The sequence below is a fragment of the Trachinotus anak genome, unplaced genomic scaffold (genome assembly GCF_046630095.1).
Source record: "Trachinotus anak isolate AG129_WGS33_773 ecotype Australia unplaced genomic scaffold, CSIRO_AGI_Tana_v1 ptg000015l, whole genome shotgun sequence".
NCBI classification, from domain to species: Eukaryota; Metazoa; Chordata; class Actinopteri; order Carangiformes; family Carangidae; genus Trachinotus; species Trachinotus anak.
This window is the reverse complement of record NW_027273866.1, coordinates 5,997,176-6,024,913: the sequence shown is the minus strand read 5'-3', so window position 1 is coordinate 6,024,913 and position 27,738 is coordinate 5,997,176. Positions and strand designations below refer to the sequence as shown.

Below are 27,738 nucleotides of genomic sequence, written 5' to 3'. Positions count from 1 at the left end.
TAATGGCAAGGTGCAACAAGCCCAAAAAGACAGCATCATCCTCCTGTTACCATGGTAACAAGACGGGAATAACTGGCATCAGGTGAAGGTGGCATCAGGTGAAGTCATTCCTCTACGTTTGCCTTTTTCCCACTCACTCTCTCTCTTCTCTCTCCTGCCTCAGTTTCTCCCTTTGACTGCTCCCTTTCGCTCGAAAACTATCAGTCTTGTCCATCTGCTTCCCCCATGACCTTATGCTTTCCTGACAATAAGAGGCTACAGTTGCTATGGAGATAACGACCACACTATCTCCATTAATGAAATTAAGTCAACATCTCTACACACTGGCTCACCATCCAAGCAGATGGCAAATTCCACAAATATCATCGCTATGGTTCTGCCTCCTGCCGTGTTTGTGGTCAGCAGCTACGTGATGTGATGTGATTGACTTTAACTGTGGGGATGTTGCATGTTTACATGGTTATTTTCCATTAAATATACTGAAACAAAAATCAATTAATCAGGCTGTGCAGTGTTGAAACTACCCCCCCCCCCTAATAAAAAACAATTATGTTAATATTAACAATCAAGGTTCTGGCTGAGGTTGCCTGAGGTTAAATTGTCATTCCCACATACAGCACTGTTGTCTGCAACTCCGACGTTAGACACATCATATCGATGTGTTTACTCTCAACAGGATATATTAAGTGGCACGCCACCAATCAGTGGAGCACTCTTATTTACTTCCTTTATATTTTAAAGGATGCCCCCACAGCCTGTGAACTGTCTGCTTGTATTTGAAGTATGAGGGTGCTGTTTGGGTACAAATGGTTGCAGATTAAGTGAAGTGTTGCAGCAGAAAATCAAAGGTAGTTTGGTTTCCAGACTCTGGAGCTGGAGGAGCAGCTTGTTCCGAGGTAGGCTTATAAAAAAAGGAGATTAAAAAAACCCTTCACTTTATAAAAAAGACTAATCACACCCAGTTAAAGTTCTGAGTTGATGTAACACCAGCGTAAGACAGGGGCTTGAGCCAGGTTCAGTATGTCCTGCAGGAAGAGAAGAGGGATGTGTAACCTCAAGTGACTCTAACCATTAACAAGGCAGAGGGTCTGACCTACAGACAAGAGAGGCGGTAAGGGAAATGACATCTCATCTGACATCAATCATTCTGTATGACCCTTGAGATCCATATATAGCAATTAAATGGCTCATCGCCTTCAAACGGTTGATAAGCCTCCCAATTTGTTAATACCGCCAACGCCATCAGTTTGCTATCATTTGACTTTTTAATTGCTGATACATGCAGGAACTTGAAATGAGGCCAGTGCTGAAGCTAATATTTTGCCCTCCAAGTTTTCTCTCACCTTTTTTCTTTTTCGAGGATATTCTGGAGCAGATTTTACACGAGCATGAAAGCCGGCTCTGAAGGTGCTTGAAGTTCTGCCAGCACCCTGGAGGCTGAGGAAGAGAGCAGTTAGCCCTTAGGATAGTGCCGGGAAAATGCATGGTATGCCGCCAGTCAGCAGGAAACAGATCGTCTCTACTCCACCTTCCATATAACTGGTATATTTGAAATAGAGAAATGTGCTCTCCCAGTTTTCTGCAGGAGTACACAGGCTAGAAAGTAAAAGTATTGTTTCTCTCCTCAGCACTCTGAGAATAAAGAGACTGATGTATTGTGCGAGTGCACCTGAACTGCGGTGTGTATGCTGTCATTGGTATGTGGTGCTAAAAGCACCTTTCCTCCAGAGCTCATGTACCAGAACTACCTAGGGGCCTTACTGAAGGAGATACAATGACTCCTACACCCTTTCTGGCAATCATAGGTATCCCAGCTGTTGAAGTTAATGTAATGAGGCTCAGAGTGCAGAAAGGAAAGAAATGAGGAGCCAAATCGCTGAGAATGTGACAGCGCCATTTCATCTTTCACCTTTCACCTAGCCATGCAATTAAATAAGTCACTCATCCCCAAAGGCAGACGCAGGTTTCTCCTTTGTGACTAATTACGGCATGTATTTGGAAGTTGAAAAGCCAGAAAATAGAATTAGCCGACATGTCACACACATGCCTCCCTCTCTGCCTGTCACCCACAAAGATAGGAGGAGTGAGAGCTGGCATAATGATGCTGTCCTGCAATCATGGGATATTATGAAATCTTTATGACAGTGAAAATTGTGTCAAGAGACCAAACTGACTGAAAAAATTGCCCCTGTCTATCAACTGTGGAGGATTTCAACGTGTGATTCTGAGTCCTTTGAAGTGACGAGGCGCTACATACCCCTCTCTGATTCAGCAGCACGTAGCTTCAGGTCTTTTGTACAATTTAAGCCCAGCTCTTCTACATGGGGTGGTCTACAATGTAGTGGTAGATATTTGCTAATGCTTTCGATTACTTCAAATTACTGTTTAATTATTTAGTACATATGAGGTATCAATGAAAATACTTATTGGGCACCAGGATTTACCAGGACAAATATAAGCACAAAAGATGTTAGGGGATAAAGGGGTAACATCTGTGTTGAAGAGGGATGTAAAAATAAATCACACTTAAAGCTCATTTTAAAAATGAGTACCCACTAAATGATAAATAGTTACAGCTGTAAATTACGGGGTACAATATTAACATTATTTGGAAAGATAGGAAAACATGGGAGGGTAACAGTGGTAATAGCTGCAATGAAATTAGTTACTGTCATTTATTCAAAAATGTATCTACTTAAAAAAGAATTTACTTTGGGAAATTATATTGTTGAAAGTTTTTTCATATATAGTTCTTACTTGGGCAGAAAGCTGTTCCAATGCAGCTGATCTATGAAATGGTAAGGTCAATGATTCAAAATAATGATCAAATAATATACTGTAGTTTTGAGGTCCAGTGTCAAATCATCTCATGCAAATACATTTATTTTGTGCTTTTACTGGAGACATGTTGTATAAAGAATAGTGAGGCAAACACAATAAAAGTCAATATAATGTTAATCCCCTATATTCCCTGTAATAACTTAATACGTACTGCGTAATTAAAAAAGTAATTATGGTGTAATTTATTTCTAGGTTTCATCTAATTGCGTTTGTATTTACAAACTTCTCCCCTTCACCTAACTTGTAGGTGTCCAGAAAATATTCTTCCAGTAGCCTGTATGTAAAATATATGTACTTTACACATGTTGTAATCAGTTTTAAAAAAGCAGGCCTGTCCCTTAAATGCACATGTGTGTTTGTTTGTATGATGGACAGTTGTTGCGGGATGGCAGGTTTAATGTTGTGTATCGTGTCTGTGAGTGAACCCCACTGCTCTCCTCCTGGCATGATCTCCTGTCCAATGATCCATCCCGTCTAATGATCCGCCTGAAAGCCACCAGGCAGGGAGGAACTGGACAGCCACATCACGCGTTATTATCCAGCTAATTGTGTTTAGAATTCAATACTCAAGATTCATTTCCTGCAAGCCACTGTGTGCCAACTGAGAGGCTGAATGAAATGATCTGTATCTAAACCCACAGCATGGCTGACACATATCGACAGAGTAGGGTTTTTTGTTTTTTTTTTTTTAATCAGAGAGTGTGCTGATAGACTTTTTCCACATTTTGAATCTGCCAGCCGAGAATTCAGGTGAAATTAGTTCCAATCTCCAGTGGACTTGAAATGAAATAATCTACACTGGTAATATACAGATCTAATGGTGCCCCTGTGGCATGTAATGTTTCCTCACCTGTGTGGAGAGGAGGAACTGCTGAGTGTGGGACTAACCTTCACAGAGTTTATAAATAAGACTCCTGTATTACTGAGATCGGGTGAAATGCCCCTTCCCTGCGGATGCATAATTACTTTAAATGAGGTCTGACTGCAGTGAGATTTAACCTTTACGGGTCACATAAACACACACACACACACACAAATACTTGTACTTCTATCTTTGTGAGGACACTCATTGACATAATGCATTCCCTAGCCCCTTACCCTAACCTTAACCATCACAACTGAGTGCCTAATCCTAACCCTGAACCTAACCTTAACCTAAACCTAATTCTAACCATAACTCTAAAACCAAGTCTTAACCCTCAAAATGTGATTTGAAGGTGTCTCAAAAAGTGAGGACCGGCCAAAATGTCCTCACTTTCCCAAAATGTCCTCACTCTGTTAGTAAAATCCTTTTTTTGGTCCTTACTATGTAGCAAGTACAAGTACACACACACACACTCACACACACACAGACAGAAAATTGTGAAAAATTAGACCGTTCTGTAAAAAACCAGCCTGTCGGTTGTTTTTGCAGCAGTTTATTATGACCCATCATTGCATTTTCTTATTAGGCGACATGTAGTGGCTGTAGTAATTATGACAGGAGCAAAGGGAAAAGTGCGTGAAGTGGTGCATAGAGCGAGAAAGTCCACGCCAGAAGGCGGTTGGGGTGGATTAATGGGTCAACGAAACACAGGAGAGCAGTGTTTGATTCCCATGTGAAAGTTAGCAGTTCATGTTGTTTCTATTATCCTTGACCGTTCAACATCGTTAACCATGTTGACAACAAAGATTGTCTAATGTTGAAGAAGTACTTATTTTAACCCGAATCACCATCTTTTCCTATGGGTCATATCAGGGGGTTGAGAAAAACGGCTTGTTCAAAATTCACATGTTCAGAAAGCTCAACTGTTTAAAACCCAAAGATACTGAGTTTACTATCACAAAGGATAAGAAAACTAGGAAATACACACCTCTGCTTTTTGTGTGGCTCTTGGGATTCAGACTGAAATAATGCAACAACTATTGGACGGATTGTCATGAACACAGAGCCTGAACCATGAGGACTTTGGCGCTCCCTTGATGTTCCCTTCAGCTTCACTTATACCTCACTGACTGCTGATTAATTCTTGACTAATGACGAACTGGGTAATCCTCTCAGTTTTAACAGTCACATTTAGACCAAAATATACAGTAAGTACAATATACAGTTTGAACCAGAAGCAACCTGGACTGGAGCGGATAAAAGATCAGATATGAGACGAGATGAATACTGGGGAGAAAAAAAAAAAAAAATCGATGGATGACTTCTTCACTTTAATCTTCAAGCACCTACAAACCTGAGACATTTCATTAAAAAGGGCTGACTGATGTGGATCTGAGAGAATCACATCACTGCTGTAATGCTACGCCCGGTGTATGAGCTCCGTCTCTGGAGGTTTGAAAATAAACACGCAAGCGAAACTGAACCAGTGGATATGAGACTGGAGACCTGTCAAAAGATTATCAGAGACTTATCCATTTCTACTCCACTCACATCTGCCCGGGCCTGTCTGTTTATAGCACGTGTCCTCGTTTTAGGCTGATTCTGTGTGAGATGGGAGCTCCTTTGTACTGTTTTTAACCCCGAACCAACTGGAAAAAAAACATTGATTTGCTGCTTATTTACATTAATATATGTATCCCCTGTGCTCTCACTGTCTAGACCGCACAACTACACACCTGTTTAACCAAAAACGTCTTCTCAAGATGATGTATTTGTAAAAAAAAAACAAAAAAAAAACTGTAAGTAGATCCACAAAGCTGACAATGTCTGGAATAATGTTTCTCTGTGCTGTCATTTAGCATAAACCCAAGAAGGAAACATATTCACACTGGTTTTCACTCACTGAAACCACAGAGTCTGGATGAGACACAGGCTACATCTTACAATTGGACGCTGAAAAGGATTAGTGAGACAGAGGAGCAGATTTCCCTAGACGGTTGCTTGGGCACCATTTTCAGGATCTTTAATGCCAATCTAATAATGTCTGAGAGACGTGAAACTCATAATTAGACCCTTACACTATGAGCCATGCTTCGTGGGAAGGAAAATACCATTCCCTGCCCTTGGGAAGGATAAGGGATTGTGGACAGCAATAAGTGAACTAAGAATTGAATAGGGCAGTATTATGTATGACAGGTAGGCTGTGTGTAAGGGAAGTCATTCAATATTTTAAAATAGGAGGAAGGACAGAATCTGAATTCCTTTGGTGGATCTAGTTTGTCAGTTAGTATTGTTGAAGTGTTTTGTGAGTGTGGTAAGGGTGATGGTCGGCAGAGATTATAAACTGCCTACATTTCCACAAGTAACTGTGCTTCACATTTTCAGTTATTTTAGACTTCTCCTTCACAACATTTCACAGGGAAATATATATATATTTTTTTTACCCCCACTACTTGTATCTGAAACCTATAGTTTTTATTTACTTCATAGAACATATGATCATCTCACTGGATGAGAGCTTTGATTACAGATTACATAGCAGGAGACTATATTAAGTAGGTGATATAAGATCCACCTCACCCAGCTACATCAGTAAGATGCTGCTTACAAGTTTATGCATCAGTATTAATAGTGACAGTAATTATATAATGATGTAATGCTGAAATCTGATGAATTATTGAATTACTTTCAGTACTTTAAGCACATTTAGCTCATAATATGTCTGTACTTAAGTAAAACTTTCAATGTGAGACTTTCGCTTGCAATGGAGTATTTGTCCAATGATATACTGTTAATTTTACTGGAATAAATGATGTGAATACTTCTTCCACCACTGACAGAGACTCCGAATAACACAAGTTAGTTGGATTGTGTTTAAATAAAGATTTAAGAATAAAAACAAACAAACAAACAAACAAACAAAAAAAACACAAGAAAATACAACACGCTGTGTTGGAAGTGTTAGGGACCTTCTTACCTCCCTGGAAGACTTTTCCAGGAGCATTAAGTAACGCATTTGTAAAATACAGGGACCTAATGTAAGCTATTGTGCAACAGCACTTCTCTCCTGGGGGTCAGACAGACATTCTCCCTCTGAAGGTGGGAGGAGCGTGTTACACTGGGACGCTGCACGATCCGGCAGTCCCGTCAAAACCTGCAGGTCCACCACCGGCAGCCGGACCACGGGCGCACCTGTAGTGTCACTTTCAGCAGGACGTCGCTTGGATTTAAGAAAGGGAAAAAAAAAAAAAAAAAAAAAAAAAAAGGTCAAATCAAATCCATCAAATATGACCTGAAAACAGAGCGCCGGTGCGACATAGGTAAGGCAATTTCCCGCATGCCACAAGACAGTTTAAGTTGATGAGATTTTTTGATGAAACAAATGTGTTGGATTTGAAATGAAATGGCTTTTCTCTTTCCCTCCATGATCGTGCGTAATGGAAACATGGGGGAGCAGACGCATATGGTTCAGGTGCGCCAGTTAGATTAAATTGCCTAAGAATAAAACACTAAATATTCCAGCAATATTGAGCCGTGCAGCGTGTGTGATTTTCTCTCTGATGGTTAAAATCTCCTACGATGCAGTATTTGACCACATATCCCAGAGATCCATGCAGAAATTCCCATGTTTGTAAACCACCACTTCTCCTTTGAAGGTTTATTGTTTTCGTAAAAAAATGAACTTTTGAGTTGTGTGATCTCTGTTCGGCGGAAAAAGCAAACCACAGAGCTCTTTCTGCGACTTAACTCGCTTTCTGTTTTGCAGGACAAAGAGGGTCAAGCTCGAAATTACGATGCATCTCACAGCGGTGGTCTCTATTCTGGTCGTGACAGGCATCGCCAAAGGTAATCTGAGATTTTGATCATGCCACTGAGACAAAGAGATTTGATTCAAAACAAACTCTTTTTCCTTTTTGATCCGATTTGCTCTCTGCGTTTGGAAGAAAGTATAACGGATGAATATTTTATTGCTCTGAATGTTTAATGTGTCTTTTGATTTTTGATGCAAACACGCTGCTGTCCCTTTCTTTCTGTCTCAAAGGTTGGGAATGCAGCGCAGGGTGCAACACAGAAAATGGGTTTTGTGAGAAGCCAGGAAAGTGCAGGTACAAAAACCACCTTGGATTCCTTTGTGGATGATGAGCCACATCCTATGGGCTTTTGCAAGCCTATTTTCAAAAATCGCTGGAGCTGTAAATGTTCCTCTGAGAAATGCAATCACAATCCAGCCAGCTGGAGCCTTCGGTTTTTTTTTTTTTTTCGAGATTTGTTAGGTGCTTGTATTGTGTTAAGTGCCAGATCAGCCCTTTATTTGAACAGTCAAAAGCACTGTTATCCTAACAGATAGCTCAAAAGCTTTTGGTTGCAAACCCTGCCCAGTGTGAAAGGATTTTCTGGCAAAGGCTATTGTATGTACTCTTGAGCCAAAATGCTGGAGAATTTAACCAATTACTGCACAATCAAACTTGAATCTTTCTCTCTAACTTTAAGAGTAAAGCCTGCAGACATGATAAGGACTAGCGCCTGACTGCAAAGCTCTGTGGGTGGTATATAAATAGGTCTGGATTGCTCCCTTTTCCCCCTCACTCAGGTGCAAACCAGGGTGGCAAGGAGACAATTGTAACCAGTGCCTGCCCTTCCCCGGCTGTCTGCACGGCACATGTGAGAAGGCATGGCAGTGTATCTGCAAGGAAGGCTGGGTGGGCAGCCTGTGTGACCAAGGTGAGTCTCATTAAGCTCCGCAGACACTCCTATCTCTATCCGCCTCCTGACATTTGCTGAGATACCAGAGGTGAGGGTGAGTCACAGAGCCCCAGGGACCCACAGGTTACCACCACACCAAGCCAGAGTCTGGAGGATATAGTTAACTGTATTTTGAAACGATCAAAGTTAGAGTAGAAAAGTTCTGACTATGCGAAAGAAAATAATAATGGAGGAATCTGCATCTAGGATGAAAGCTGGAGCCACAGAATAACTGCAGAAATTCTCAACATAAACTGCTGTCCTCTGCTTTGTGCCAGCGAGCAAGGCACATATGATAAACTTAAGAAAACCTCAAAAGAATTGTTCTGTGGCTGTGAAAATTCAAATGTTAAAGCTTCCTAAAAGTCACATTTCCATTTCAGTAGATACTTCTATTTAAGTTAAGCACTTATATAATAATCTCTCCAGTATCTTCAATGAAAATAATCGCATAAAAATGACTTGTGTTCCCTCAAGCAAAGGAAGAAAGAAAGAGAGAAGATTAAAAGAAGAAAGATTTTTTTGGCTTCTGGCTCAGTTTGACCTTCTTATCAGCTCTCACAGTACATCTCTTATTGTGTTGAAGCATATGAACCGCTCGCCCTCTGTAACGTGGTTGGTTGTGTTCTCGGTTTTGCTTTTGGTGACAAGATGCTGCGTTGGGGGGTGTGAGTGAGAAAGTGGAAACAAAGGAGAGAGAGAAAAACTGGCAGAGAGACACAGATACACAGTGAGAGAGATCTAAAAGCAGCGTGCTATGTTTTTTTGTTTTTTTTTTCTTCACAACAGATACCCGCCTGTGCTCATCCAGGCCTTGTGCTGGTAATGCCACCTGCATAGAGACAGGAGAGGGAGGATACCTGTGCATCTGTCCCCACGGATACACTGGAGAAAACTGCCACCTAAAGAGAGGAGCTTGCTTCACAAATGGGTACCAGCATCTTTAATTTGAGTTCCTATTTTAAGCAAAGGAAAACTCCAGTGCTTCACAGCCTTTTTTTTATAATTAGGAGCAATAATCAATACGTGCAATGTGGTGCAGTGTGTGTCAGCTTTGTCTGTATCGCCGAGGCATCCAATCAAAACCACCCTACACTAGTTAGTGGTTATTGTGTATATGGCTGGTAATGGTAGGTAGTTAGAGGAGAGAATATCAGATGTTCTTTTTTACCCTTAATGAGAAAACTGTGAGTTTGAGTTTGATTGCTGTATCTTGCAACAGGCAGTGGTGTTCATGCATTTGTAAGACAAACAGAAATGTTTGCTTTGATTCAGTTTCGCCCACAAACACGAGCGGAACTGGAACTGGCAAGTTTCCAAGTACGTGACGACAAACTCCACTTGAGGAGAACTCCAGCTCATTATTCCTACTCAGAAAGTCAACTTCTACCTCCTGAACCTTCTCTATGATGTTCCATAAAGGCAAAGAAGAACATGGTGCTTGGACTTGGAACCAATGGTGTGCAGACTTAAAGCTGCAGTAACTGATTTTTTTTTTTTTTTGCCACTTGTAGGCAGCAGAAACAAATTATGAGTTGCTTATTTATACATCAGCAGTTACGGAGCACTATTAGCATTCATTTGGAGTCTTGTTTCTGTCCACCTGGCAAATGTAAACCCTGTAATCACTTTCTTAAGCCCACCAACTCCTGAGGGAAATTTACTGCCTCTATAGCTGCTCATATATTCACCAGCTAGTCCTTAAATGTGTCGGTCTGCTGCTCGGTGCTGAGCAGCAGGGATGTCACTATAGCTGAATTTTGGCAGTCGGTACCAATTCCGTTTAAATTCCACAATTCTCGATAACAAATTTGATTCCACGGCAAAAAAAAAAAAACAGAAAACAACAGACGCTGCTGCACACAGCTAATACATAAACACATCCACACACACGCACACACACCCACACACACACCTCCATATAGTGTGCAGGCAGTAGATTAACTTCACTAACAAGGTGACAGACCAGTGGTGTGAAACGATTCATTTAAAAAGTCGGCGGTGCAATATTTTGACAGACTGAACAGGAATGACCTCGCCGACTGATGTTGTGAGCACCCAGCTCCTGCAGTGAAATGTCGCTGTGTTAGCCTAAACAAGCTAACCTTAGCCTTTGTGAACACCGTGTGTGGAACAGATGCCAGCTGCTGCAATTCACAAACAGTAATGTTAACATTTCAGGACATGAACATTTTGACATGTTGTTATTATAAAGTTAACAACCGAAACTCGCTCAGCCTGAATTGTGCGTACAGATCTGCATGTCTGTCTTTGAGCTCAGATAAGTTTGAGGTGTTCCATTTGAAATTCTCTGTGGCACCATTTGCATATAGATGGCTTTTGTTTGTCTCTAACCCGTCCCTTATTTTCTGTGACAAATGCAAAATAGATCCATACGCATAGTCTTGGCGTGTATGTTTTTTTTTTTTTTTTTTCATTTCACAGGTCGTGGCGGACCTTTTGCTGCACCCACACTTGCTGCTGCCATTCTGTGTATTGTTGTTATTGTTTACTCTGCCATCTTCTTCTTCTTGTAAAGTTTCATGTCAGACTAGGAGGCTTCTTGTTACCTGCAGCACTATAGAAAATCAAGCACTGTAACATTTTCAGGATTTTGGCAACGACTTGGTAGCTAACGATCAGTTGTTGTGACATCCCCACTGAGCAGGTGGTGTCCAGTGGGATTTTTTTTTAGAGATTCCGGTGCTGAAAGCAGCTTCCTGTTGCGACTGAAAACAACGGAAAGAGAGTGGTTAGAGTGAATCAAAGCAGTAAAGTTGTAAAGTTGTGTAGAAAATCGCAGTCCTTTAATACCGGAATTATATTGGTGCCTTAATTTAAAGTGGTTACTGCAAGTTTACATTTTATTATTACGAAAAATATGGGAAATTCCATCATTACAGGATTGTTTCATGAACTGTCATCAGACTGGGTTGTGCTGTTGTTTTCTGACAAGCAGACACCTCTACACAGTAGCCGACGGTGTATACTAGGGCAGCATCATAAACTGCCTCCCAGTTCAGGGACTGCATCCTTTGAAGTCAATATTTCAAAACTGAATACATCATAATCTCTCAGCAAGGCTGTCACATTTCAATAGCTCCTCTCTACAGTATGTGACCGGACACTTCTTTTTCCTGTATCTTGGGGGACACACTGGATGTGCACTTTGCATATCCTATATCACATATCATTGGGAAATACAATTTACCAGGAATTTGCTGTCAGGTGGTCATCAGTCACTGACAAATATATTGCATGAACTGAACCAATTATTGTAATGATCTCTGCAGAATGCTGGTAGCAAGGAATAAATGACACTGATCATATGTTTTACAAGCCTGGATATGTTATAGAACATCAGATGTTCCTACTAACCAGGAGCATCATGTGGAATTTATTTATTCTGAAACTGAAAGGCTGAGACACATATCATATCTGCAATCATGAAAACTGCAGTTTCACCAGATTTGCTGTTGGCATTTACCAGTATTTCAGGCACTGGAGGTCAAATTGTTTTGATGAGAAACACCTGAACGCACCAGGAGTTTTGTCCACATTTGAAGAGGTGAGGGGCAGGTTTAGTCAGGCCTTCGGGTTGTCTGAAAAGGACCCACCTTCATGGGTCATGTCCTTTACCTTGCTAGAATTGGCACACAGCTGAAGTGTGACAGAGTCTCTGAATACAGCTATTACAATGGATGTTGGGCTTTAAAAGCACTGCTCAGAAAATATATTTCAAAACAAGGCCCTCATCTGAAATTTCTGCTTTTAGATAATATTCAAGAATGACCTAATGTCTAGAACAAAAACAGCTGCTCATTCCTTTGAGCTCTTGAAATCAACATCTTGTCCAACTTTACCCACTGCTGACTGCAGACAGGGCTGATCCGTGAAGGAATCCTCCCTCTGCCCATCAGATGAATTTGAAAGAGTCTCTGGAGACGGAGCGAGCTGACACAGCTCCTCCACACTCTGAACCCCACCATGTTTGTTCTGTCAGGCATCCTTGTTATTGACTTGAACGACACACCTAAAATTCAATAGCCTAAAGCTCATTGTCAGTGAACTGGCAGCTCTCCTGCCTCACAGAAAAAAAAAAAAAAGATTTCAGTCTTTTCACAAATACGACGACTGGAGCCTCACTTGTATGTCAGGGGAATTCATCTCTATTAAAAACGCCTGCATGAGGTTTCATTAATCAGCTCCTCTACAAGGCACTGGAGATGTCTGCGAAGTATGCCAGAGCTATTATTCTTCTGACTCGCAGAGACAGAAAGCTAAGAACTTGTGTAATTACATGAGCTACTATAAGAGATATTGATTGTTTTTATCCTGGGTTTTTATCGGCGCACTCACTTGGCGAAGCACAGCTGCATTGATCACATGCTGCACGTGTCGGTGCAGGAAGAGGCAACGCGAAGACTCCTCTTATATGTTATTACTGGCACAGGTTTATAATTTGCAGAAAATGAGCTGCAATATTAACAAGAATTTTTCTGGAGCTGAAACAATTAGTAGATTAATTGATTACTGCCAAATATTTAGATAACAGATCATGGCAATCAGTCTCTGGTGTCAGCTTCTCAGTTGTGCTGCTTTTCTTTGTCTCATGATATAGTAAACTAGAATATTTTCTTAGGTGCTGGGCTGTTGTTTGTTCAAAACAAACAATTAGATAGTGTCACCTTAACCACTATAACCACTATTTTCTTTTTAAAATAGGCCACCACAAAAATATATAATCACCAGATTAACAGACAATGAAAATAATTGTTAGTTGCAAGACTATATTATTCCAATATGAATATGTATATCACAATATGACAAATGTACTCAAAATATTCTTATTCATGTTCAATGCAATAAATTGTGGACCACTATTATTATATGAGACAAAATCCTTTAAATATGTGAAACAAAAACCTCAATGACTCATTTTGTTAGTTTTTAAACTTTACTAGACATCATTCATTTCATAAACTGGATCTTATTATATGATCATATCATCTTAATATGATTTTACACAATACAACAATATTATTGCCCTGTTTTTCCAAATTGCTAAGATGAAACATAGACAGAGACTAAAATCACATGGAAGATAAAAGCTTAGTGCCAATGTGGTTCTTATTAGTGAAAGAATAGGATGTTTCTTTAAAATATTTGTTACCAAGATTTAAAACCTGTCTGTTAGCTGTTGCTTTAATCATCCTGCATTAATGCTACAGACAAAAACAGCAGGTTAGATGCCTGGGCATGTACTTTTACCCATGGAGCTACACAAACAAACTAAAAACAGAATTTTTTACACTGTAGATATGTACTGGGAGGTAATTTTAGTAAAACCCTAATGAGCTAATTTTAAGCAGTTTCTTTTCCTAGGTTTTGGAGAACTGTGGTACCAGAGATTAATTTTGCACTATCTCACAGTGCTACTTTCCTGAGCATGAATTCAGTCCTGACAAATTAAGTGCTTTTAGTGCCATAGCTTCCCCTGAGAGCTGATATCTGAAAACAAACCTAAATAATTAACGATGGCTTTTGCTGCAATTACAGTTTGACGTAACCTAACTAAAAAAAACTCTAAGCTTGATTCGAGATCCAAAAAGAGTTGCCTCAGATTTCCTATACGATGGTAAACTTTATCAGAGAGCTGTGTTGCAGTATTCCGCTGCTCAGCCCTTTATTAGTGGTTTATTTAGCTTTAGGATAATTTCCTCAGCTTATTAAGGACACTTTATCCTCCACTTTTTCTAAAGAAACTCAAAATCACCCAAATTAGAGGCACATGCTTTTCATGGACAGCGGTGATATTCTCTGTTTGTGAATCTTAATGTGACGTTATCAATGAAGCATTGTCTGCATAAGCTGGCACATCTTAAATCTTTAATACGTGACAATGGCCCAAGGACGCTCCCCTGGGGTACCTCACAAATTATAGATTTAGAAAGCTTCCCCTTACCTTTTGAAATCTACCTGTAAAGTAGCATAAATCCATTTGACAGCTGCTTTATAAGTGCGGGGTGAAATATTTTGTAGTAAAACTGTGTACATGATAGCAGGTCCTGTTCTCCCTGCTGTATTGTCACACTGTGCTGCTCTGTCCTCCAGCTCTCCTTGTCAGAACGGAGGCACATGCACGGATGCCGATGGCTCAGCAGCTTACTCTTCCTGTTTATGTCCCCCCGGATTTTCTGGAGACTTCTGTGAGATCAGCATTGACAGCTGCCAGCCTAACCCCTGCCTCAACGGTGGCAACTGCACCAACCACGGCCTGGCCTTCACGTGTGTCTGTCCGCGCGGCTTCACTGGTTTCACTTGTAATGACACCACCAGCCTCTCACCCTGTGCTGGCCAGCCCTGTGCCAACGGGAGCACGTGTGTTGGTCAGCCTGATGGAACCTTTCGGTGCATTTGCCAGAAATGGTTTACAGGTCCCACATGTTCCCTGCAGCACAGACCAAAGGCCAGGCCCAAGCCGGCTGGTGCCAGGCCTGTGGACCACAGAGTGTTCGCGCTGACCCCACAGCATTACTCCCTCCCTGCTCACGCCTTCCACAAGCTCCTCAGACCGCCTGAGAGAGACCTGCTAAAGATCACCCTGAAGGAGACTGTCCACTCCCCCGGTGTCCTTGTCACCCAGGGTCAGCTTGTCTGTTTTGGCATACTGGCCCTGCTCACCTGCCTGGTCATCCTGGGCACCACAGGCATTGTGTTTTTTGGCCGCTGTGAGACGTGGCTGGCCAATGCCAAGTACAGCCAGCTTGTTCGGCAGCAAAGGGAGCACCTGCTGAGAGAAGCTGGCGTCGCTAACCAGGAAGAGCCCGAGCACTCAGTAAACATCATCCTGCCAGAGAAGATTAGACTCACCAGCTTTGGGAGACACTACACCTCCATCTGATTAAAAAGCCTCTCCCTCTTCCTTCCTCCTTCTGGAAGGAGTTTAATACGAATGTCATAAAATAGCAACGAAGGAAATACTATGACTGTTGTACAGTTGCGTTTATAAAGTGAGAGATTTTGGACTATTTGAATGTATAGTTTCCTGGACAAAGCGGATAAGCATGACACTGGATTGTAAAAACTACTCATTAGAAATGCATAAAATTATAAATTATGTTTTATCAAACAGCACCTTAATGGCTGATAAAAAGTTTACCTGGTGTGGTATTTCTTAAGAAACAAGGTTTTATTACTCTGTTTTCCTTGTTGATTTGGAGTAAAGTAACAGAGTTACAGTGGAGATCAATGATTTTGGCAGCAAACAGGGCCACACTTCTTTTAGTATTTCTAATTAAACTAAATAATGGTACTAATGATGCATTGTAACAAATTTCCGTTAAATTTCAGTAAATCACTGGCAGCTACAGTTTCCAGCTTTCTATCGTTATTCTACAGTCTACCTGCTGTTGTCTACATCAACAGTTTATTACTGTAAAAAATATTAAAATATTACAATACACTGCCGTTTAGAATATAAGTTTTACAGTAAATTGCTGTCAGCTGTTTGGTTACAGTTATACTCTTATTTTAGTGTTCCTTACTAATATATTAGAACCATCACTAGATCTGCAACGATTACTTGATCTACAGGAAAGCAATTGGCAACTATTTTGATCATCAATTTATCGTTTAAGTCATTTTTCAAGCAAACTTTGCCGGTACCAGCCTCTCCAGCGTGAGGATTTCATGATTTCTGGAGATAAAACAAGCTGAAATGGTGATATTGATAAAATAATAGTGATAGTGATAAAATGATTGATCGAGAAAATCAAGACTAATTAAAATGATCATTAGTTGCTGCCATATCATCTATTGTGAATTTGCCATTTCATAATTCATGCAAAAATACATATAGTGAGTTTGTACAGTATGTGCAGTTAAAATGTGTAATTAGATATTACTTCCACCAACACAGCTGTACTTTCTTGTGAAGGAATTCCATTTCCCAATTAGCATTACATTTTTTCTCTCTGTAGATGTACAACTTTAGATGTTGCTTTTAAAGGAATATGCACAGATGTTCACTCTCTCACAAAGACGTAGTTCACGGTTCCTCTTAAAATGCCACTTTCTGTCTTTATTTGAATCTATTTGCATCCATTGCCATGAATATATTCACACTTTTGTCTGTTAATCGCTCTAAAACTCATTTGCAGTTTTTCTGAGATTTTGTAAGATTTTCCAACATTGCTTCTCACTTCTAGATTAGGTATTTCACCGGTACTGCACCATGCATCGGTGAGCCCTGAAATCAATACTGTAACATCTGTTAAGTGTTATTGGTTTGTCTCATCATGCATGAGATAGTCGCACACTCCTGATGGAGGGAAAATTGATTATGGAAAACAAGAAAAACATATGCTTGTGACCCAATAAAGGTATACTGTAGTTAAACATGGAACATATTGCATATTGTAATATATTCAAATTCATTCATTGCTGATATGAGGGTTTCTGAAACATTCGACCTCTCAGCCCCTATTCAGCCTATAAGGAGATGCTGTTAAGATGTTGGGCTTTGTTTATAATAATTCTATGATAGGGATGTTATCTTGTGCATATAACATCACAGACTTACATTTCAGGTTGTGTATGACATCGTGCAAAAGTAAAAAAAAAATTATGATTAAAAAAAATAATGTTTTACAAGTAGCATTTCTACTGGGGGTGAGTGGCTGTGGCTGTGCAGTTTATCTTATCAGTATTTATTCCAGTCTGGGATTATTTGCTGTTGTGCTTTGGCCAGATAATGTTTTGTTGTCTATTCATTGCTTTTAATAAAATACATAAAACTGTCCCCTTGACAAAAATGCTTGCAGTGATACATATCTGTGTACCGTTTTTTATTTACTATCACTATCAGTTGTATCCAGTTCAGGACGCAAGAACCACCAGATTTATATTGAGGCTATCTCCTTCTGCTGCTGTTGTCTTGACACAACAAGCAGACAAAATCAGATGCTTGGCAAAGGCAACACATTCATCGTGTCACAGTGAGAAATCCACCCGATGCTGTATGCACCACCACCACCACCACCGACTTGTTCTGAAACCAGTGGCACATCTGCTCTCCTGCACAGTGCTGCTTAATGCACCCCCCCACCACCCACCCCTCTTTCCAGGGCCAACTCCCTGCTAATCACCTGAATGATAACAGTGACTCCATCAGCACTTCTCCACTGCCCCTAAAGGTAAGACACTGTCAGATAACAGTCTCTGTCTCCATCTCGTGGTGCAGGTTATCTACATCACCCGGACTTCAGCTGCAGTGCTCTGCAACAAACAAGATCTCTATGTAGAAATTCGATGTAGTCAGGGGGGGGGACGTGTTTCCCTGAGAGATGACCTGCGGTTTAATCCTTTCTGATACAATACAAGTCTAGTATTTCCTGCTTGTATTGAATCAAAATTCAATTCATTTCACCCGAGCAAATGAAGCATCCCAGCAACCCAAGCATGTAAGGTGTATGAAAAGCATGGTACATACTGAAGTTCACACTGGTCTGCTCTGTGGATGTGACTTCTCAAATTCTGACACTTGCGAAGTTTACCAGCATCACATCATGAAGATGAGTAATCAAGGCCCTGCACGCTTTCACTGGCATTTCTAATTACTGAGCGGGTTAGATGTCTGGTCAGGTGGACTAAACTGATCCCCACTAATGAGAAGGATAAAAGCACAGTCAGAGAGAATTTCTCCTCCCATTCATTTTCATGAGGAAACAGCGAGAGACACATTTCCTTCCAGCTGAAAATTCAGTTCAGACTTCAGTTCGATTGAATTTTAACATACACCAAACAGCAAGGTTCTCCAATGTCCAGCCAGTGTGAGAGAGGGAGCGGGACTGAGCTTGCATTCAGGAAATCACCACTTTAAGTACATTCTCACATTACTAGAGCACAAACTTGTTTGAGATCGCTAATCCATTCATTTATTACCAGCATCAGAAACATGACATTACATGCAGGGAAATGGGAAAGGAGATGTCAGTCAAGTGCACCCACACTGTCCTGACAAGAGGCCTCATTAGGCGACGTAAGTGAGAACATCTGTGCAGGGGGACCATGGGAATGCAGGGTCTTTCAAACATAAATATTTAAAACCGTTTCCTCTGGCTGCCATTTTGGGACAGAAATGTAACAGACTGCCTTTACAGTTTGGTCTTTGTGCAAAACACAAGACTGAATTTCAACCACCCTAAATTTAAATGCTGGTCTTTGATCATATGCTAGAGTAACAAAAGATTAACTTTTACATTTCTAACTTTTTTTTTTTTTTGTTAACTAAGACTCCTGCTTGGACAGAGATAGTTAATTTACTTAAATCTGAAACCTTGTAGGTATAAACTGCATATTTCCAATTTCTTCAAGGCAGAAGCAGGCAAGAGTCAGCGGTTTTGCTCTCCTGTCGCTCTCCCATCAGGGCTTTCCAAACTGCAGAGAGCAGTGCAGCAGCAGATTTCTGCTGTAAGACATGATGTAGTCTCACACTGTGACCACAAGGTGTCATCCATCTAAAAGGGGACGGAGGGAAGGCTGCAGCCAGCGGTTGAGCGTCACCAGTCTGAGAACACTGGATTTTGTTTTTATGAGTTGATTGGATGTAATTTAATGTTTTCACATACTTGGAATTAACACACACATATGCCTGAACAAAACTTTGGCTCAGAATTGCTGTATTTAATATCTCTATTTGGTATCACTTTCTCCCAAAATCATGTTTTTTAAAAAACTAGATCATAATGTGTGACAACAATTATACTTCATTGTAACAGTGTGAAAACAAATTACATAATGTCTCCCAGTTTTACTCTGTTTCTGACCAGCAATACAATCCACTGAAGGAGTGAAGGTGCTGCCTGTCCCACATAACAGATCATTCTCCACTTTGTTGCTGTGCTATTTCAGTTCACTGTTAGTTGGTTGGGTGACATTCAGTTTTTTTTTTTCCCACGCCACATCCAACCACTTCTCACTCTACACTGAACATTATTGGAAAATGTCTCAGGCACCCCTGCTGTGTTACTGTGTGTCCATGACCTACAAAGACTACTCTTAAAAATCTCTGACAGTCCCGCAGATCTGCATTACCGGTAGCAGTTATATAAGTGAAAGGAGTTGAAAGGTTAGACTGCATGTTGGTTATTTAATCAGCGTGGATTGCATATGGGCCCCTGTCTTTTCTCAATGCTGCAACTTGACCCTAAATGTCCCCTGTGCCACAGCTAATTCAGTCAATACTTGTGACTCCAATAAAGGTTGCTGAATAAACTTTCATTCAGAAGAACACCTTCAGTTCTGTAATATCATCTGTGCCCCTGGAAAAATGTCCACAGTATTAAAAGTAGCCTTGAAACGTGTCTCCTGAGCCTCGAGAGTTTATTTGTACCAGCATAAAGAAGATTGTTTGGAGCATGGTTAAATGTTAACATGCTGAACCTGAATCACACAGGCTTCACTGAAAACCTTTTTGTGTGCTGAGGCCCCCGGCTTCCCACCACCAGACATTCATTTATGGAGTTTTGACCCTGGGGAAAGAGGGGCCCTCACCTTCAAAGCTGACCAGAGAAGCTGAAAAAAAAAAAAAAAGAGAGAAAAAACCCTCCACCTCAGCAGGCCCATTCTGCTCCCTCCAAGTCATAAAACAAAACAGAACAGCAAAAGTTAAATCTCTCCCCCAAGCCTGAGACCCTTAACCCTTTGTTCCCGTCTGCTTCTCCACTGACAGACATCCATGGAAAATCACACATGGAAAGAATCCAAATTCAAACAATTCCAGTCAGGGGTTTCTTTACAGGGGTGCACACTGGATACACTGCAAGTTATATTTCATTTAAGCAGATGCCCCTCTGTCAGCTGACAGCTCCATATAAATACGCATGCATTTGTGCGCTAAATGAGTTCCAGATGAGCTGTAAAGTAAGGTCACTGCAAAACCCTTGCAGTCAGACCAGTAACATTTTCTCTAGCTGGACTTGTTCTCTTTCCTGAAGGAATGTGAACTCACAGCCAGTTGCATACTGTCTATCTATTGTTTATGATCAGGTCAAATAAGGTGAAGTTCTCCTGTTTTATTTGAATAATGTTAGAGCCAAGAAGAGGAAATGTAACCATTAATCTGCAGGAAAAGGAGCTAAGATTTGACAGATGTCTGAAAAAATGAACGGAAATTCTGCTTCCCTATGTTTAAATGTCTAGCACAGGGCTGCAGCTAACTACCAATTTATTGATTACCATTACAATAATTACTTATAATAATTACTACTAGAAAATAGTGAGGAAAAAAACCCACTCAGTTTCCCAGATCCTATTTCGATGTCTTCAAATTGCTGGTTTTGTCCAACTAACAGTCCAATATCACAATAAATAAAATGTATAACGACATAGCAAGAGACATAAATCATCACATTTGACATGATGGAACCAGTGAATGTTTGGTATTTTTCCTTTATGATTGCATGATTCATTGATAATCAAGATGTTTCCCAAATTACTTTTTGTAGACTGACTAATTGATTAATGATGTGCCGAAGCTGTGGCTTTATGTTGTTCTCCTATTAAACAACATTATTCAACATATCTACGCAGATATGGACTTTAAATATTAAGGACTAACGTGGAGTGAGCACCTGAATTAGCTGCAGAAGCTGAGAGTTCGACCCCTGCCTCCACACAAACAGAGCCCCGATGAGCAGGGACTGAGAACTGGATGGATGGGATTTCTCTTTTTTTAATCTGAGATCTGAAGAGAAACAGCAATCCTGTCTCCCTGACCCATAACAAAAGCTTTCTCTCATTTCACTCAACTTCATTACAACCAATAATTTCAAACATCAAGTGATATTTATGGAAGACGACCTGACTCAAATTTGTCTCAAAGCTGTGATTCATAAGCAGTGTAAAAAAAAATTACCCACAATGAGCATCCTTGTGTTGTCACTATATTAAACAGGGTCTTGAACCCTGTCGTGTCATGTCTACAGCCATTTGTTTCCCATTTGTGACTTTGCCTCCCTGCTGGAGGTAAACGCTCTGTTCTCTTAAGTCGACAATGAATAATAAAACTGTGGATGCAGGAGGCGCGGGAAGCCAGAGGCATCTCACAAGATGTTGCTCCACATACAGGTTGTGGGAGCGTCATTATATGGTTTCTTGGGTCGGCTGTGTCTGAGGTATTGCCCCTGTTGTGTCTTCACCGTGTCGTGACTTTTATCTAAAGCCTCTAAAGGGATTTTCCTCCAGTTTTATTAAAAAAAATAAATAAATAAGAAATACATTGTTTGATTTGGGTGATTTTCATGGTGTCGATTGCATGTTTTCAGATACGCTGAAGCCTCGTGGGTGCTGTAATTCAGCACTGAATCACTTCAGAGAGCTGCAGATATCTAAGTATGTTAATTGCGTTAGTTTACTGGAGAATTCAGTTAAATGTCTCAACTCCTAACACTGTTACTGCTCTGTGACTGGTGTGCTAAGCCCTGAAAACATTTGTCCGTTTAGACCCTTATAGGTGGCTATATCACTAATAGGATCAAGTGTGATTATCCTCATTTAATTGTAGGAGGTCAAAGGCTTAGGAAGGGGCTGTGGAGAGCAGAAGCACCGCTTGTTCGCTGCAGTACGAAGCAAAGACCTGTAATCACCATCTATACAATTTTAAAGGTGACTGACCTCCAATTAGACACAAGATGTTTCATCCTGATTGCAGAGATCAAACCTGTTTGCAGGATATAGTTGATGTTAGAAAAGCCAGAGCGTTCCCTGTGTCAAAATTGACTGTGGAAAAAAAATAAATGATGTCAAATTGAAAGGCTCTACCAAAAGGAGACTACAATGTTGGAAAATTCTCTTCACTCTGAGAATGAATCTGTTTTAAATAGGGAAGACTTTTGTAAATTAATTAATTTCATAATTAAGACTAATCAAGAATAATGCAGTAATTGCTGTTTTACAGGACTTTTTTGTGCTTGGAGGTTTGGTGAGATCTTATCATTTTTGTTGTTTCCTCATATTTTTGTGCTTCTCCACATCAGTTTTAGAGACTGCACTTGGGAAAAAAAAGGGGGATATTTCCAGAGGAATCCAGGGGAGGTCTGTTGTGCTTTATGTGCAGGAAATTGAACATTCATCCTTTTTGTCCTCTTAGTACAGGAGAGCAAATGACCGTAAAATCTATACACAGCATGCTGTTATTGCAAAAAAAGAGAACACACCAACACATGCATACAGCAACAAAAGTATTTTGCTTCAAATGAAGTAGGCAGAGTAGATCAAAGCATTTTATTGTATGAAAAATATATCCATAAAACGGAGCAATATTTACAAAACAGCTTACGCCATGCAGGGCAGAGAGCAGCACCTTCACTGTGATCCCCAGCATTAAAAACATCAGTGTCGGTTCTCTGGATTCATCCCGTTTAAAAACCGAACTTCACTACAACACTGACGAGCACAGTGATGCGCATTTCTCAGCATCCTGACGGATTCATCAGAGGCGCATTCACGGAAGGGGGAGAAATAAAAACAGAACTTTTGACACACACACACACACAAAAAAAAAAAAAAAAAAAAAAATACTTTTGTTCACAAATAATCAAGGTCCAAACAAACTAACCTTTTTGTGAGTGGATCCTAACAGAATGCAGGCTATGTCCAATATGAGATGAGGGAGCCTACTGTAGTACATCCTACAATGTTGAACAAATTACTTTGATCCAACCATATAAAAAAAATAAAAAATAAATACACTCTTAAACCATTAACGAGGGAGAGAATCTCTCTAACTGGAGTTATAATACTGAAAAATGTTGCAGCATTGTTTGTTTTTGTTTTCGTCACAGCAGCTCTATAAAGATGAAAATTAATCTACACATGAATAACTTGATTACTGGATTTCTCCAGCCTTCCTCTGTACTGATCCAGCCAGTCTCTGAGCTCTGAGATCCGATACCCCTCAGGTCCTCTGCCACCCTGGTAAACTATCTTTCCCTCCCGCAGTATATAAAGTCTGTCGAAATAAGCTCCGTACGCAGCGTTGGAGGTGTTTTCCATGCTGTCGACGACTACCAGGCATCCGGGCACCTCCAGGTGCATCAGCTGCGCGGCGTTCAGCCTGTCCTCCAGACACCGGTGTTTGGGGATCTGATAGGGCGCGTCAGTGCTCATCCAGCCGTCGGAGGGGTGCGCTTCCTCAATGTACACAACTACAGAGTCTGCTATGTCCGCGTTCTGCTGCACAACTCCCTGGAAAGCCTTGAGGCGCGCCATGAACGGCGGTCAGGTGCAGCTGCCAAAGTTAAGGATGAGCGGTCTCTTGTCCTTTGCGTAATCGAGGATCCGGCTGCGCCGCTGATCCGTCAGCTGAACAACTTCGGTGTTGGGCGCTCCGTGTCCGAGATGCGCCGCTTTCAGAAAGTCAAGCTTATGGCCGTGCCACACTGCTTTGAGGGACTCCAGGCTGAAGAGCCGGTTGGAGTCCGATATGCAGAGAGGAGGATCGATGGCATCGCCCTCCTGCTCCTTCATCCTGAAAAAGACCCTTTTCCTAATGCAAATAAAGTCAAGCAGCCAAAACATGACTGCCGCCATCAGAAAACGAGGCAGCAGGAAGAGACAGACTATTGCATTTTTAATGGCTTTAATGGTATTCATTATCACTAGAGTAACAACCCGAATGGTCTTGCGTTGTGCCACGATCTTGTGGGTTGAAGTTGGGTTACTTGCAACTTCCCTTCTTTTTATAGCACCGGCAGATTTGAATGAATCACACCCCGCCTCCAAACCGGGGCCGAGGCCTCACATGGTGGGGATTACCTTCTGTCAACTCCACAGCTCTGAATCATAGCCAAAAGCCAAGGGTGCAGGAAAGGGTGCGCCACGGCAGTGCGCAGTTGGAGAGAGTCGATCGTCACTTTTAACATCAGACTGTTAAAATTTACGTTTAAATCCAATGGCTCATTATGGTGTGTCATCGGTGAAATTCAAGCATGAAGTTGGTGCTGCTGCAATGACAATGGCTGCTGTGTTGCAGCACGTTTCTGCAGGCGCTGCCCGTCTATGCTCATCCATTCCACTTAAAGGACTGGCCTGTGCAACTGCTGTTTTGCCTTGAACTTATCAGGCCACCAACACATGTGAGCAGTCCACTGTTTGTCCTGATGTCATATCTGTCTATATGAACCGGGGTTGGCTCACGAGCAAAAGGGGGTTTATGTGCCCCTCAAATGACTGACATTCCCACATTTACCCTTCTTATAGTAAATAATGATACATCAGAACAGGACCTGTACAAAACACCATTAATGCCACGTAATGAAATTACACTTGAATAGAAATTGAGAAAGAAACGTGAGGAATCTGTCAGGAGGAGAAATTCTGATGGAGTAAGACATTGGAAATGAAATAAAAAGTCTGAAATCATCGAGAGAAGAAAAATAGGTCACAGTTTCGAGGAAATGTCAATTCTGAGAAAAGAGTCTAAACTCTGACTTCAGGAGGAGAAACGTCTCTCTTTCCAGTAAACCTTGCACTCAGGTGGAAAAGTCATAATCCTGAAAATAAAAGTCAGAATTTGCTGATACGAATTTCAGAAAAACAAGTAAGATTGTTTTTCCTCAGAACTGTGAGTTGTCAGATTTCAAATTAATCTCAGCCCTATTTTTTTCCATGTAGCTATAATCCTCTTCCTCAGGTGCTCGACTGTGTCAATTAAAGCAACATAAAAATCCCTTGAAACACAAGCAGGCACAGACGCACACACACTAAGCTTTCCTGTCTAAGGGGATACTGTGCAGCAACAAGGGCTCATATTGCACTAAAGCACATCAGGATATGAATCAGAATGAGTAACTTTTGGGGTCCACTGAAACAAAACATCATCTTGTGTTGCGGTCAGAAATCTCCCAGATTTATACTTCTCGGTAAAGGGCCCCTGGATAATTTTAAATGTGTCCTGGCTGGTGTCTGAAGGCTCATAAAACTTTACAGAATGTTCAAAACAGTCTCTGAGGTGTTTGAAGAGCTGCTCTCTGTGAATGAACTCTCAAAAACACTTTCCTGTAAACCACTCACAAAAAAGTTGTACCTGCACCCCAAACGTTTGCAACAGTAAGTTTAAACTTCCCTTTGACCAGCAGTCGTCTTCACACTTAAAAAAAAAAAAATGGCCTTGATGAGATTCCCATAAAACTCAGCTGTGCATGGTTGATTTTATTCAGCACGTTGGCATGACAGCATGACATCTGTTAAGGTCACATCACCCACATCCAACAAGTCGTCCAAATTAAGACAGAACAACACATACACACACATTTTTCTCATCTGATGTCCCACAATGACAGGATGACATCGTGGCTTCAGAAATAAAACCTGTTAAATCACTGGTTAAGGTTTGGTTAGGTTTAGGGGACCTTCGTTGTCATGGTTACGATTATAATCACTCGCTTATGGTTAGGGAAACAAGTATTGGTCTCCTATTATTGAAGTCCAATGTTTTTCTTATGAGACAGAATCACTACTTTGTTCTTTTGGTCCTTGGGGACAAGAGTCATAAAGACTGGGGCTGTTAGAAATGACTGATGCTCTAGTTTGTCTTGGGAGGACAGTCTCCATTCATCTGCTGTACTAAATTAACTATAGAAAGTACAACTAACTACATAAACTATGAATATAAAAACAACTGACTGGTCTGTTGGCCCTTTGAGAGCCTAGATTAAATCGTTCTTTTATAGTTGTGCCAGTTGTCTGAAAACAGAAGGATATATTTAGGTTTTAAACTAATAATCATTTTTGTAATTGTTTGGTTGCCCAAGGACTTCAAGAAGTTTTATAATAAAACAATGAATAAAAGCAGCACCACACCTCTTTCAGCTCCACTTATGTTCCCCAAAATGATTTCTTAGAGGTTTCCTGAGGCTATAGGTGGGTGGATGTGTGACAGCGCAGGAAGCGGGTAGCGCATTGTTTACTGTATTGATCGGTCACACTTTTGACACACTTCACAGATCTAGTGTGAAAGACACTTTTCAAGATAACTGGGAGAAAAAGAAAGCGTTTTGAAGGTTAATTTTAAAATGTCTTTCTGAAGGGTGTGAATTTATTAACACAGCCCAGTATCACAAACTTGCCTCAGAGGGCTTTACAATCTGTACAGCATACGGACAACCTCTGTTCTTAGAGCGTAGAGCTGGACAAGGAAAAACTCCATAAAAAGACTTTAACAGGGAAAAAGAAACGTCAGGAAGTGCAAAGGGAGGGTTTAAGAATTCAATTATTATATCTAAACTGAATCACTTTGGTTTCACCAGAAATTTAAATGAAACACTTTTAATTACAGTGATTAAATTGAATCAAAACTATGACTAAGATGAAAATTATAGTCATTACTTCTATTACTGCTGCTACTGCTGCCATTGTGACATTAATGATACTTCCCACTACTTACTGCAAGTGAAATATGTGCTGACTTTATTTATTATTATCTATTATTTAATAGGTAATATCAAATGTGGTGGTATCATAAAAATAAAAATGATACAGTGCTTACATGGATAAGGCAACTTAAAGAACCAGCCTGCTACTTTCTGAAATGCCATTATGCTATGCTATTATTCCACAAAAGCTTTCTAGTGACCTTACAGTACATTGGTTAAGCCCTAATCTCCTGTTACAGTAAATCCATGTCATATTTGACTACATGGTGGCTGTGAGCCAGACATGTAGGGGAGGTGCCATTTGTCTGCAGTCCACAGATGTCGTGATGACGCAGAAAACAGACGCTGGAGAGTCAAAAAAAGTTTCGATCTCTGTCTCGGTCCGTAAGGCAACATGAATTCACAAGCTGAACCCAAAATGCTAAACTAAAGTAGAACATTTTCCATGATACCATATACATATATAATAATATAAGAAACAACTTACTAAGATTAGAGATAAGATACTAAGAAAAGATAGGCCCTAATGTCAGATTTCTTTTGTTTTGTATTGTTCTTACTTTCTGATTTTGGTTTTGTGTTGTCCTTTGAGATTAATAAAAGTACTACATATACCTATCAGTAAGTAATATATATATGGATATGGATACAGAGGTGGAGAAGTTAGTGTATGGATAAAAGCAAAATATAACAAGAGGCAATGGCAAAAGGTTTAGCACATATACTGAAGGCATGACGCGATGGGATGTTCATCAAATTATTACACAAAACAAACAGAAATGGCATATTTCTATCTTTTAATTACGTCATTTTGTTGTGCCCCCTTTTTCTCCAGTGGTTTATTCGTAGAAT

At 40.6% G+C, this 27,738-nt stretch overlaps 2 protein-coding genes across 3 annotated transcripts; one reads left to right on the top strand and one right to left on the bottom strand.

Moving 5' to 3' along the window:
• Window positions 1-5,507: 5,507 nt before the first annotated feature.
• Window positions 5,508-17,252, top strand: LOC139633370 (protein delta homolog 1). 2 transcript variants are annotated; one of them, XM_071499011.1, is made up of 7 exons: window positions 5,508-7,026; window positions 7,164-7,178; window positions 7,473-7,552; window positions 7,749-7,812; window positions 8,298-8,428; window positions 9,239-9,380; window positions 14,564-17,252. In XM_071499011.1, the coding sequence occupies exons 3-7, from the start codon at window positions 7,501-7,503 to the stop codon at window positions 15,351-15,353; spliced, it is 1,179 nt and encodes a 392-aa protein (XP_071355112.1). In that variant the 5' UTR covers window positions 5,508-7,026; window positions 7,164-7,178; window positions 7,473-7,500; the 3' UTR covers window positions 15,354-17,252. The 2 variants fall into 2 exon arrangements, with proteins under 2 accessions (XP_071355112.1, XP_071355111.1); XM_071499010.1 differs by lacking the exon at window positions 7,164-7,178 and having other exon boundaries at window positions 5,510-7,026.
• A 5,471-nt stretch (window positions 17,253-22,723) lies between these two features.
• dio3a (iodothyronine deiodinase 3a) lies at window positions 22,724-25,142 on the bottom strand. Its single transcript, XM_071499019.1, has one exon. It carries the CDS (start codon window positions 24,104-24,106, stop codon window positions 23,321-23,323), a length of 786 nt encoding a protein of 261 aa, XP_071355120.1. The 5' UTR covers window positions 24,107-25,142; the 3' UTR covers window positions 22,724-23,320.
• Between the last annotated feature and the right edge of the window lie 2,596 nt (window positions 25,143-27,738).

Excerpts from the sequence above, each read along its gene's own strand:
- LOC139633370 (XM_071499011.1), top strand. The coding sequence starts at position 7,501 with ATGCATCTCACAGCGGTGGTCTCTATTCTGGTCGTGACAGGCATCGCC. Across the intron at positions 7,813-8,297 it reads GAGAAGCCAGGAAAGTGCAG|GTGCAAACCAGGGTGGCAAG; the intron begins GTACAAAAACCA and ends CCCCTCACTCAG. Across the intron at positions 8,429-9,238 it reads GGGCAGCCTGTGTGACCAAG|ATACCCGCCTGTGCTCATCC; the intron begins GTGAGTCTCATT and ends TCTTCACAACAG.